The sequence below is a fragment of the Rattus rattus genome, chromosome 10 (genome assembly GCF_011064425.1).
Source record: "Rattus rattus isolate New Zealand chromosome 10, Rrattus_CSIRO_v1, whole genome shotgun sequence".
NCBI classification, from domain to species: domain Eukaryota; kingdom Metazoa; phylum Chordata; class Mammalia; order Rodentia; family Muridae; genus Rattus; species Rattus rattus.
In genome coordinates, this window is record NC_046163.1 from 60716892 (window position 1) to 60729673 (window position 12782).

At 43.8% G+C, this 12782-nt stretch overlaps 1 protein-coding gene across 2 annotated transcripts in view; it reads left to right on the forward strand.

Moving 5' to 3' along the window:
- Positions 1-12782, forward strand: part of Tp53bp2 (tumor protein p53 binding protein 2) — a 53086-nt gene that overhangs the window by 19314 nt on the left and 20990 nt on the right. For both annotated transcript variants that reach the window (XM_032915747.1, XM_032915748.1), the window contains exons 2-6: positions 1046-1193; positions 3602-3715; positions 7476-7558; positions 8966-9067; positions 12579-12753. In XM_032915747.1, the coding sequence (XP_032771638.1) occupies positions 1046-1193; positions 3602-3715; positions 7476-7558; positions 8966-9067; positions 12579-12753 (622 nt within the window). The remainder of the gene's footprint in view (positions 1-1045; positions 1194-3601; positions 3716-7475; positions 7559-8965; positions 9068-12578; positions 12754-12782) is intronic.

Genomic DNA, 12782 nt, shown 5'->3' on the forward strand with positions numbered 1-12782 from the left:
AAACTCCACACTTTGTCAATTGTCAACGTAGTCTCATTCAGTTATTTTGAAAGACGGTATCCTGTGCATTGTTTATCAAGTTCCCACATTCTCTGCATCCTTTCTTCATTCACTGTGAGAGTAGGATACCTTGTAACAGGGTTATTCTCCATACTGCTGTGCACCAACTCCATGGAGTGGGTGTTCACAGGAGTGACTGACAGGGTTCTTGCACTCATCAAACTGGTTTGCTGCTTGTTTGATTCTTCAGCTTCAGGAATTAACATAAATTTTAAATAATTTGATAGGCATAGAAATGTGAATTCTTTGGTAGCGGGCTTTTTAAGGTGTTTATTTTTACTAGGAGCAAGATCTACAGTGAGTTTTAATTCTATTGTAGGTTTTGGTATCCTAGCTAATTTCTACTTATTCTCATACTTTAGATTTGATTGAAACATGTCAGTTTAAACTTTTTGGATAGTTAATGTATTCATGTGGTGTAAAAATGAGGTTTCCTTCTATGTTCTGGCTACTGTTTCTTGTCCCCTAATTTTACTCTAATTTTATATATCCTTCTAAAGAGACATGCATCTGTCAGTATGTGTGTGTGACATTCACTCCTGAGTGAATTCCATTCATATTGAAGCCAGAGTTAGAACAGACACCTGATTAGTGCGGTGCACTATTGCCCAGGACTTGTAAACTGAAAACATCTTCTTGAATGGCTTGGACTACAAGTGTGTTCTACCACATCGGGCATGTATGGCATTCTCTGATCAACTATGAAAGGATTCATGAAAAGATCTGTTTGATGTCTTGGTCTATCTCAGTTTTTGCTAAACAAACAGTACAAATGAAACTGGCAGAAAAAGATTAGCTTTTCCCTTCTGTCTGACGCTGCCTGTGACTGCCCTGTGGTGTTTCCAGTTCTGCAGGCAGTTCCCGGGAGAGGACAAGGACCCAGTGCTTTGGGCCTACCCCAGCTTTTCTCTTTGTTTCAGGGCAGGGATCTAAGGGGAATGCCACCTGGGCAGACAAGACAGTTAACGGTTTCCCTCTGTTTCAGATGTTCCTGACAGTTTACCTCAGTAACAGTGAGCAGCATTTCACAGAAGTTCCTGTTACCCCAGAGACCATATGCAGAGATGTGGTGGATCTGTGCAAAGAGCCTGGGGAGAGCGACTGCCATTTGGCTGAAGTGTGGTGTGGCTCTGGTATGGACCTGGCTTTCTGTTTGTGCTCCACTATCTTCTGTTGCTTTTGGGTTCTAGGAACTGTGACAGGGGTGGGGTGCTCTTGTTCTCCTACAGACAGCAGGATAGCTTGCACCTTAGAAGGTCATGTTCTTGCTCAACTCTTTTGGTGAGCAAGGACCTTTTTCCCCCTGCAACAGAAGGAAGTCACAAGTGTGTTGGATGGAAGCTTCTGGGATATTGTTATGGTACTCAGAAGTTTGTTTGTTTGTTTTTGTATGTTTAAGTTTTCCTTGCTGGGCATTGGTGGTGCACAGCTTTAATCCCAGCATCTAGGAGGCAGAGACAGGTGGATTTAGGACAGCCAGGGCTACACAGGGAAACCCTGTCTCCAAAAAACAAAACAAAACAAAAAAAAAAAAGCAAAATAAAACAAAACAAAACAAAACAAAAATCTACCACCAGCAACACAAAGCTTTCCTTAATTAGAAATTTGATGTTTCCCTTCTCTTCTTTGGTGTTGGAGATTGTCTAAGTTTCCTCTTGCTAAGATCTGAACCATAGTTCAGGTTGTCATCTGTTATGGTGGGGATATCACAGCAGGAGGAGCTTGAGGGAGCTGGTCAGAGTATAGCCACACTCCAGAAGCAGATGCAAATGCTTGCTTAGTACTTGACCTATAGTCCCCAGAACTGCAGAAGACAAAACCAAAAAAGAAAGGCATTCTCATCCCAAAGCTTTAAGTGTATTCTTCTGTTGCTTCTGTCTCTTCTTTTCCTCCCTCCCTCCCTTCCCTCCCTCCCTCCCTCCCTCCCTCCCTTTTTAAATCTTTTCTGCCTGCTCATTCATTTGTTTGGAGATCATTTCTTGGATGCCAGTGCACTAGGGATGCAGAGGTGGAAACTTCCTGCTTTCAGATTGTTCCCACTGCAGGAGGAGGGGCAGGTGTCAGCGCTTTCTGTTACAGTGCTGTGAGGACAGCAGTAGCGAAGGGTAGGTGGATGCGCTCCCTGTGCCAGAGGAAAGGGTATCAGGGACCAGGATGAGTGCCCATACACATCCTCCCCTTCCCTTCCCTCCCCTCCCCTTCTCTTCCCTTCCCTCCCCTCCCCTTCTCTCCCCTCCCCTTCCTTTCCAGGTTTGTAGTGGTAAGGGGAGAAGTAGGGTGTCTATTCAGAATTTTACCCCTTTTGGGGGCACTGTAGAATTGTGTCGTTTGTAGAAAGTGGTTCTATCATCATTGCTACTCAAATAGAACCAGGACTGCATGCTGTTTGTTCCAACCAAGCAGATTAAGTTCGGGGTCAAGTCACAAAATTGGCTGCTGACTACCTGGCTGCCCTGTCTCTGTCCATGTTGTTTATTTAAGGCACTGAGAGATGGTGTCTTTGATTACTGATAAGTGTATAGTTTTCATAGGCCATTTCAACATTCTTACACAAATTATATTGAAGTCACTGAGAGCTCTGAGTTTGTGCACTTGCCTTCTTAACTAGTGTAACTCAGGATACATTGTTTCTGCTGAAGCCTTCTCAGTTACTGGAGTATTTAGCTGTATCTTTTTTGTTTCTAGGAAAGTTCTGAAAGTTGTCAGCCTTGCTTCAAGAGGGCCAGATATCATCCCATTGAAACATTCTTTTGTTTGCAAATGAATAAGTTTGACCCTTAATATTATTTACAGACAGTTTATAAATATTGGGTCTGGGAAGTTGGCTCAGTGGGTAAACGTGGTTGCTACATGTAACATGGACTTCAGTTTGCATCCTCAGCACTCCTGTAATTGGATATTGCTGTGAGCTCTATAAGCCTACTGATTGGGGTACAGGGATACAGACAAGGAGATTCCAGGGACTCACTGGCCACCCAGTTTAGTGAAAATGGCAAAAATTCAAACTTAGTGAAGAGACCCTGGTTCAGAAAATAAGGGAAAGAGGAAGTGGTAGAGAAGACGTGGTGTTAGCTTCAGGCCCCCACATGTGTGCAGACGGGCATGTGTACCACATGAGCTGAGACCATTTAGAAAGGTGCTTTTAATTTTTTCTTCATATGTTTAGGGGCTCATTGGACATGAATATTCGTGAGAGTGGGTCTCTGGCTATGTAAGTCACATGAAGCTCTGAAGCTCCCTTAACATTAACTTGTGAAGCTCCCTCACAAGTTAAGTGCATGCCTACAGATAGTAAGACGCCACTAAGTAGAGTCTGTACGACCCTGACATGTGGCACAGACCCACTGTTCCTATTGCTTTGTACTCACTTGACACTGATTGTGTGGGAAATCAGTGACATAGCTTTTTTTTTTTCTTCTTGAGTTCTGTTGATAGAAAAAGTATGTGAAATACCAAGTACTTCCCGTATCTGTAACGTAGATTGCATCAAGGGTATATTTCTCTTTCCTTACCTGTAGCTCATGTGACTCTTTCCTTTCAGAGCGCCCAGTTGCTGACAATGAACGAATGTTCGATGTTCTTCAGCGGTTCGGAAGTCAGAGGAATGAAGTTCGCTTCTTCCTTCGTCATGAACGCCCCCCTAACAGGGACATCGGTATATAATATTCTGGGAATCATAACTGGTGTTCGAGCTATTTATTCTGTGCACTGTAATAGCTAGGGAGAGGCATAGCATGAGAAGCTGGGGAATTGGCAAGATGAAGGGAAGCTAGGACATTAGAGCAGCAGGGAGGGTTTCTTTGTCTAGATGTAACTGACAGTGGAGAGAAAGAGGTATGGAGTGCTTGAAAAAGGCAGAAGCCGGGCTGTAGTTTCCTGGTGTGGTAGGAAGGAGTCACAGTTGAAGTGGAGAGAAGAGGGATGTTTACCTGGTACAGCAAGGTCCCTGAAAATGCGATTCTCCACCCTGATAGGCTCTCCTCTTAGATAAAAGAAGGAATCTGGGTCCTGACATTAACAGGAAAGATATACTTAACTCTGGACAGTTTGTGGGTATAGGGTTGAGGTGTTTTTATCTGAAAACTTGTATTTTCCTGTGGTGGAGATAGATGTGTGGACATGATGAGGTGGGGGGACAGGTTGTGCTGTGAGAAAAAGGAGTGCATGTGTACTGGAGCAGTAGGGTGCTGGACGCATTGAGGCAATCTGGTGAGAGTTTCCTCTGTGGTGCTCTGTAGCTTAGGAGGTTGTACTAGAAGACAGACTGGCCTAGGGTTGTTGGGAGTTCAGAGGTGGTGCAGGTGTGTGCTAGATGACACCTAAGTGGGTGGGTGTCTTAGTGATGGTTCCTGTTGTTGTGACAACCTTGACAGAAGCATCTTAGGGAAGGAGGCTTATCCTGGCTCACGGGTCAAGGGTTCCAGTTGTTTGGAAGGGAATCAAACTGGCAGGAACTTAGTCACCTCACATCCACAGTCAGGAAGCTGGAGCAGTGAATACTTGTGCTTAGGTCACTTCTCCTTTGTACACAGCAGGGGGTTAGCCTAGGGGATGGGCCACTCATAGTGAGCAGTGGCCCAATTAAGGCAGTTTCAAGCTTTAATTAACCCGATTAAGATGCTCTCACACAGGCAGGACCAGCAGCTTGTTTCATGGGTGACTCTAGATATAGTCAGATAAGTAGTTAACACTAGTCACTGCCACAGGGGTAGGGTGAAGAAAGGGTGGGTTTATGAGGAAAGAGTAGATTGTATCCAGTGATGAACCTCAGAATTAGATTAACAGACAAATGTAGTGAGGGGAGAAATGGGTCATCCAAAAGTAGACTGATTAAATGTGAAATTTCAGGTTAGACCCTGAAAATGAGTCTGATTTAGAAACAGCTTGGCCATAGAACTTAGGTGATCTCTTGAGTCTTGGGGTCCGAAATGAAGGCAGATTGGAGGACATAAAAGAATGCATGATAAAGTCTTTGTTCCTGATAGTTGTGGCCTGAGTTGATATAGACAGAAAGGGCAGAGGTAATACAGCAAGTGGAAGCTTGAGGGCTGTTAGTGCTTTCGACCCTGAGATGTGGCTTTGCCTGTAAGGTACAAGTGAACCTGCATTCAGTCTGGGAAGCCGCATTTTGAAACAGGATCACGCTGTCTTTCTCAGCATGCTGCGGGTTTTTAAAGGAAAGTAAGGACGGTTTTCTTGGAAGTAAGAATGTAGATAACATCTAATTAGTGGCCAGTGTAATGTCCCAGCTTTACTCTTTGCTGTCATTTTAATCCAGGTGTCCACATGGCACCTGAACATTAGAAGTGGTTAGTGTCGGGCCAGACTTGGCTTAGTGTGAGTCTTTACAGATGAGGGGCACTGAGACTTAGGCTAAGTAGCTCGTCGGGCCACACACCGAGTGGCAGAGCCAAAAGCACAAACCTGACTCACCCAGACCAGGCGACTTAGATGGGTTTCAGTGTCACTGGTTGTTTGTAATTTTATTTTAAATACAGAGTTTCCCTCTAAGCCTTCTTTTAATCTTTTAAAAATACCTTTAATTAACATTTGCGTCACGTTTTTATTTCGTTTTGTATTTAATTACTGTGCACATTCCGAGTTTTAAATAAGTTGAATCTTGGCTGTCCAGCCTCCAGTTCAGATGTCTTGCTGCGTGCAACGCTGGGTGAATTATTAAATAGTCTCGCAATAGTGCATTATGCAGTTTCAGTGTATCTGTAATGTGAGAAATACAAGTGTAAGGAAGACAAAGGAGCTATTTGCACATTGTTGCACACACCAGTGCCACACAGTGCTTAGGCTGCTATAGAGCAAGATGACTGCTCAGACTGCTAATGCACGCTGTTTAACTGTGACCCACAATGTGTTTGAAATTATCTTAAAACTTTTGCTTTTTACTCTTAATTATGTAACTGCCTATTAGTAAAAGCTAACTGAATACTTTTCCCCTGAGATAAGAGAAAGCAATATTTATATTATAGAAAACTGCTTTTCTTAGAGAGAAACTGTGATAAATTACTTAGGTTATTTTATTAGAGTCAAACAGCATTAAAAAGTTATTAAAATTATATATTGAGTATACTGCTTGCTTCTGAGGCTAGCTAGTCATAATTGCTTATTTTTTTATTGACACAAAATTTGTTCTAAGTTCCCTGGTAGATGTAATTGACATGATTCAAGTCATGTGTTTGTCTTAAAATCTCTCAAATAATTGTAATAATTGTAATAATTACAATAATTGTAATGATTGTAATAATTGTTTTAATTTTTGGGAAGTATGGGTATCAGTTTAATACATTTTTAAAAAGTTATCTTTGTTGATGTTTCATATATGCATTAATTTTAATTTTTTCCTTTCCTTTGCTGTGCTTTGAGTAGTACTGAGATACATGGCTTGGCTTGAAAACCTCCTTTTAGTTAAAAAGCAGAGTAGTTACTAGTTTTTAGTTAGATTTTCTCAAGTCAAGAGAAATGGAAATAGTTTCCATAAATTAACAAGGATATACTTTATAGCATAATTATGGATTGCCACAGAATGTCTCAGGAAATAAAATAATCAGAATACCACAGATTCTGTTTTTTAACTACTACTTCTTGAAGTATACAAGTTTTTCACTGAAATGAGTAGAGGTGGACTGATGGAATTTTCAGTTCTTTTACAGAACACTTCCCCTCCTTGCATGACACTGGAGTAGCATCCTGGTCATGCAAGAAAGCACACGCCCACTGATTATCTCCACATACCCCAGACTCCTGACATTTTAAAAAATGAAATTTGTTTGTTCATTATTATTTATTTAGTGTGTGTCTCTGTGTGTGTACACATGTGTACATGTGCTCATTCTGTGGTGTGCATATTGTTGTACAGCAGCATGTATATGGAAGTCAAGGAAAACTATGGGAGTCAGTTCTCTTTTTCCATCCTGTGGGTCCATGAAATCAAACAGCTCATTGGGCCTGGCGGCAAGCACCTTATTAACCTGTTGAGATGTCACTGCTCCTCCAGCCCTCTTTATTTTGAGACAGGCAGGCTTTGAACCTGGGCTTCTCTTGGTTGAGCCTCCTGAGTAGCTGAGACTATAGGTCCCTCTGAAGCCCCTCCTCACTCACTGCATGGCCTAGAACTAGGAGGAGCAACTGTAAGTAAGTGGTGTGCATTGCTTGGAGCCAGAGGCACAGTAACTTCTTCCCCCATGGTGGAGTGGCGCAGGCGGCTTCCTAGGGAGTGGGTGACGGGAGCTGCCTCGATGCTGTCCCACATAGTTGCATTTTCAAAACAAGCCTAATGATGAGACCTGGCCTCCAGTGCTGTTAAGTACAAATGCCTAAGTACCAGGCAGCAGTAAACAGGCGCATTGCTGTCTAGAACTTCTGTCAACTACTGTTAATGCAGCCTTTGAATCTGTATTTAGTGAGTGGACCGAGATCCCAAGATGCAGGTGTAAAGAGAAATGGTGTAAAAGTTCCTGGTGAGCATCGGAGGAAGGAGAATGGAGTAAGTGCTCCTTTTTATCTTCTTGTATGTCACAGTGATGTCTTTAAACATTGTATCTTATCCATTGTCATTTTCTTATTCAGCAGATTAATGGTGACCCCTTTTAAAGGCTTTTTCTTTAAAACATTTTTTTAATATAAAAAAGTTAATTTTTACTTATTTCTGGGGCAGAGGGTATCACATGACCTGGAGCTGGAGTTACAGACACTTGTGAGCTGCTTGCTGTGGGTGCTGGGAATTGAGTTTGAGTCTTCCGCAAGAACAGTATGTGTTCTTAGCCACTGAGCCGTCTCTTCAGTCCCTTTAAAAGCTTCTTTAAATATATTTCATAGCTATAGCCCTGATTCTTAAGTGCCTATTACTCTAAGAAGCTAACTGCTGAGTATACCATAAATATGCAAAAAAAATGAGTGTTTGGCAAGTTCCAGGAGACATTCGGTGCTTTTATTTGTTGCTATCTATAATCACTTAGAAAAATGGGGAATTATTTATTAATGGTCTTACTGTTGTATGTGCATTGAAGTATCTTTGATGGTATTCTTTTCAGAGCCCAGAATTTTGACTATCATTCTGAATTTTCTGAATTATCTTACTGTACTTCATAGTTAATTTTTGCAAGAGTCTCGGGTATCTAAAGAACCTGTTCTCCATTTTCAGTTTTTCCTGGTTCTGTTCTTTGAATCACAGTTGGTTATCTTACTGTAATGAGGGCAGTGGAAGGTGACAGAAGTAATTTGAATAGCAAAATATTTCTGAGTAGAATCTAATACATAATTTTCCAAAGGAAGCCTTATGTAAGTATAATTAAGATACAGCAGATTGAGTCCGAGTCTTACAGTGTAGCCCTGGCTGGCCTGGAGGGCTTCTTTCTGTAGATCAGGCTAGTCTTGAACTTGTGGCCCTCCTCCTGCTCTGGCTCTTAACTTTTGGGCTTTCCTTAGACTGTTTTGGGGATTGGGAAGTCATACTCTTGCTGCAGCCCGCTGAGTGATGGGGTTGTAAGCCTGCACCGCCAGGCCCTGCCAGTGCTGATGGATGTTTAACCATGTTTTGATGAGTGTTCTGTGTTTGCTGTCAACAACCTAGTTGTGTGTTTGTGCAGCCACAGTCTACTGTCCTAGTGTAAATTAACCACAGAACAAAGAATCATGACTGTTCTCTGTTTCTGACCAAACTACTTAAGTAGTTAAAATTTTACAACTAATAGTTTAAATTTTACAATTTAAAAGATCATTGGCCAGTATGAATCGTCTGTCTTACATCTTAATAAGTCAGTCAATATTAAAGTGAAAATTAATATCTGAATAACTTTGTTATGATTAGTTTAGATGGAACTTTTAAGCGGGCCTTTGAATGGAATCTCTGATCATAGTATAGAAGTAGCTGGTGATGTGTTTCCATTTGTAGGTTAACAGTCCTAGGCTGGACCTGACTCTTGCTGAACTCCAGGAAATGGCATCTCGCCAGCAGCAGCAGATCGAGGCCCAGCAACAAATGCTGGCTACTAAGGTAGTGTCTCCTCGCCTGCCGCTGTTAATGTCGATGTTGAAACTGTTCAGTCATCCAGCCTGTAAGACAGTTGCCCCTCACAGGCACTTACACCTCAGGTTACCCGCTGCGAGACTTTCTCCAGCAGTTTTCAGAAATCCTTGTATCATTTTTGTTCAAGATTTTCTTGACCCCTAGTCTTTGTTACCATTCTTTTCTTATTTTTGAGTTAAGTATCTGTCTCTGTTATCTTTGCTGGACTCAAACTCTTGGACCCAAGTGGACCCTCCTGCCTCTGGCTCCTGAATAGCTGAGATTAAGGGTCTCTCACACACACACACACACACACACACACACACACACACACGCACGCACGCACGCACGCACACATTCACTCACACACACACTCACATGCGCGCACACACACACAGGCACACGCACGCACGCACGCACGCACGCACGCACACACACACACACCCCTCTGCCTGGCCTGGCCTTTGGTTTTGATGAAGGCTAATTACCCTGTGCTGGGAGTCAGAGAATGGAGAGTTAGAAAGAACGCTTCGCTTTGTTCCCTGGAGCTCACCTGACTGCAGCAGGAACACTTTCCCCCACTTGGCCCAGTGGAAAAAGATGCTTTATTCACAGTCTCAGCCCTGATCTCGAGTAAGAAAAAATGCCCCAAGGAGCCTTTCAGTCACTATGGGAACTAGTCTCTCACTGCGGCTGCTTCTGTTGGCTCCTCAGAGCTCCAAAGGAAAGCCTCAGCCTCGCCTGCCACTCTGCCTCCACGGCAGCCACTCAGCTCTGCTTTCTGGGTAGTCACAGGCACACGCTCTGTGTTTAGAGATTGATTTATTTATTATGTGTATAGCATTCTGCCTGCATGTATGCCTGCAGGCCACAAGTGGACACCAGATCCCGTTATAGATGGTTGTGAACCCAGGACCTCTAGAAGAGCAGCCAGTGCTCTCAACCTCTGAGCCATCTCTCCAGCCCAAAACAGCACGTTTTAGGGGCTGAGGAGATGGCTTAGTGGATAATATGCTTGTTGTTAGATCTCAGAACCCATGTAAAGCTGGGTGTGGTAACTTATGTCTGTGACCCCAACATTCCTACAGTGAGATAACTTCTGCCCCAACTATGCACATTGGGTAATGAGAAGAAAAAGAGAGATCGATTGATTTCAAACAAACAAACAAACAAACAAACAAACAACGTGGCAAGCTTGTTTCACTTTCAGGCTCTAGCTTGTCAGCTCTTAGTCTACACAGTCAGAATCCTTAACTTACCTGTCCTTTAGTGACTGGAGGCTCTAGGACGCCAGGATAGTCACATGCTGACTTGACCTCTGAGGTAATGGCTAGGAGATCTTGTAGCTGTTCTCAGCATGACTGTGCTCTTGTGTGTGATACTGTCCTGCATTCCCGTGCATCCATTTTGACTTGTGTATAACACCCCACTCCACAGTTTCCAGTGCTGTGGTGCAGGGCTTCTCCAACTGGACCTGATCATCTAGGTCCTTTCTGCGTCTGAGGCCCTGCCTTTCTACACCTCAGGATAGGCTCATGTGCCGTCACAGCGAGTACGAGGCACACATTCCTATAGGCAGTCGGTTATTGCAGAGTGAATCTCTAATCGCAAGACCTTCACTTTGAAAGTTCATGCTATTTACATGTTTTAGGCATATTTTTTTTTACCTTAACTGTAGATACTATAACTGATAATTTAAAATTATAAAGTAATAAAATACATTTTAAATCGCATAACTACAGTTTTCTAAAGGTGTCACCCCTTGGCCCTTCACAGTTCCCACTTATGGCATATATAATACGCAGCATGCTCCTCAAGGGTCTGTTGTCCTTAGTCCTTCCCGCAGCAGCAGGCAGTTGGTACTGCTCACGCCCAGGTTACAGATGAAGAGACGAATGCCTGTTCTTGGGGACGCTTTAAGGAGCACAAGATCTCACAGGGACTCCTGGCTCCCCTGGGGTTCACATCCTCTACATTTACCTCTTTCTTAATTACCTCCAGTTCAAATGGCTTCTTCTTAAAACTAGCCTCTTTTTAAATGTTAGTGTGTGTGTGCGTGTGTGTGTGTGTGTGTATGCGCACGCGCATGTGCTTGTGCACATAACTCTACCACAGTACAAGTGTGGCGATCAGAGGAAAACTCTTGAGAGTCGGCTCTCTTCCCACCATGTGCGTTTCACAGATTTAACTCAGTTCTCAGGCAAGCACTTTCACTTACTGGCCCCCGGTTAGCTTGTTCCACATGGCATCTGGGGTCAGAGAGACAGCTCAGTTGGTGAAGTGCCTGCTGTGACAGTGGAGGAACTGAGCTTGGTGTAAAAGCTGGGCATACTGGTCACACTGGCAGCATCTGGGACAGTAGAACTGAGGGGATGCTCAGGGAGACAGGCAGATCCCTACAGCTCAGTGGCCTTCTAGTCTGGCCAATCAAGGTTCAGTGAGTAACTTAAGCTCTCCATGATCCCTTCCTCCCTAGGCTCAGGTCATGCAGAAGAGGGAACAGAAAGATTTTAAAACAGAGACAGTGGCTAAAAGGAAAGTCTTTTCCAGACGTAACAGGATATTTACATAGATGAACCCATTGCGGTTATGACAACATGCATAAGACCTGTGCAGTCTCAAGCCAGACAGAATCTCAGCACGGGGAAAGGAGCTGGACATGCAGTCCCTAGTGGAGGGGCTGTTGCCAGTTGATAGCTTCTGGGAGAGGCGAGTGGTTTTCTTTAAGGGTCTGACCCCGGCAGGTTGGCCACCCTCCAGTGGAAGGCACACACCCAGGAACACATGAGCACAAATTGTACTTGTTTGTTAAAGTGGGAGGTGGCCCAGCAGTTAAAGCATGTACTGCTCTCCAGAGAGCCCGAGTTCCAGTCCCACACTCAGGTCAGGGGGCCTATAGCTGCCTATAATTCCAGCGTTAGGGCTTCCAAATCCCCGGGCCTCTGTATTTATGTGCACAGACCCACACATAGACACACACACATAGTTAAAAACAAAACCCTTTTTAAAGAAAAAAGACACAAAGTTGGGTGTGTAGGGAAGGAGGTATGGCTCTGAGAGGCATCGGTGAAGGGTTGAATATGATCAAACTCCATCACACCAAAGTCAAAACAGTAATAGAAATGAGGGAGGAGGTGATAAGGAAGACAGCCATTGGTGACTTGTGGTCTGTCACGGCAGCACGCATGCACATACACACATGTATACACACACATACACTCTACATGCAATGTTTCACACGGGTCTTTACAAAACTGCTTCCGGGGTTACTGCTCGCGTAGTGTGCAGGAACCACTTGGATGACAAATTCTAATTTCTAGGTCTTCTCTCCAAGAGTTCTAGGGTGGCCAGGGAGTGTGTGTTTGGGATGCTACACAGGTGATTGGGGAGAGCAGAACAGCGTTGCGGGAGCTCCAGTCTTGGTGTGCCAGGGCTGGCTGGGGTTATATGGGAGATGGCAGTGCGCCTGTTTAAAAATAAATGCTTTTTTCCCCTTTAGGAGCAGCGCTTAAAGTTTTTAAAACAGCAAGATCAACGTCAACAGCAGCAAGCTGCTGAACAGGAGAAACTTAAGAGGCTCAGAGAAATCGCTGAAAGTCAGGAAGCCAAGCTCAAGAAAGTGAGGGCGCTGAAGGGCCATGTGGAGCAGAAGAGGCTGAGCAACGGGAAGCTGGGTATGTGGCCCGCAGACAGCAGGGCCACC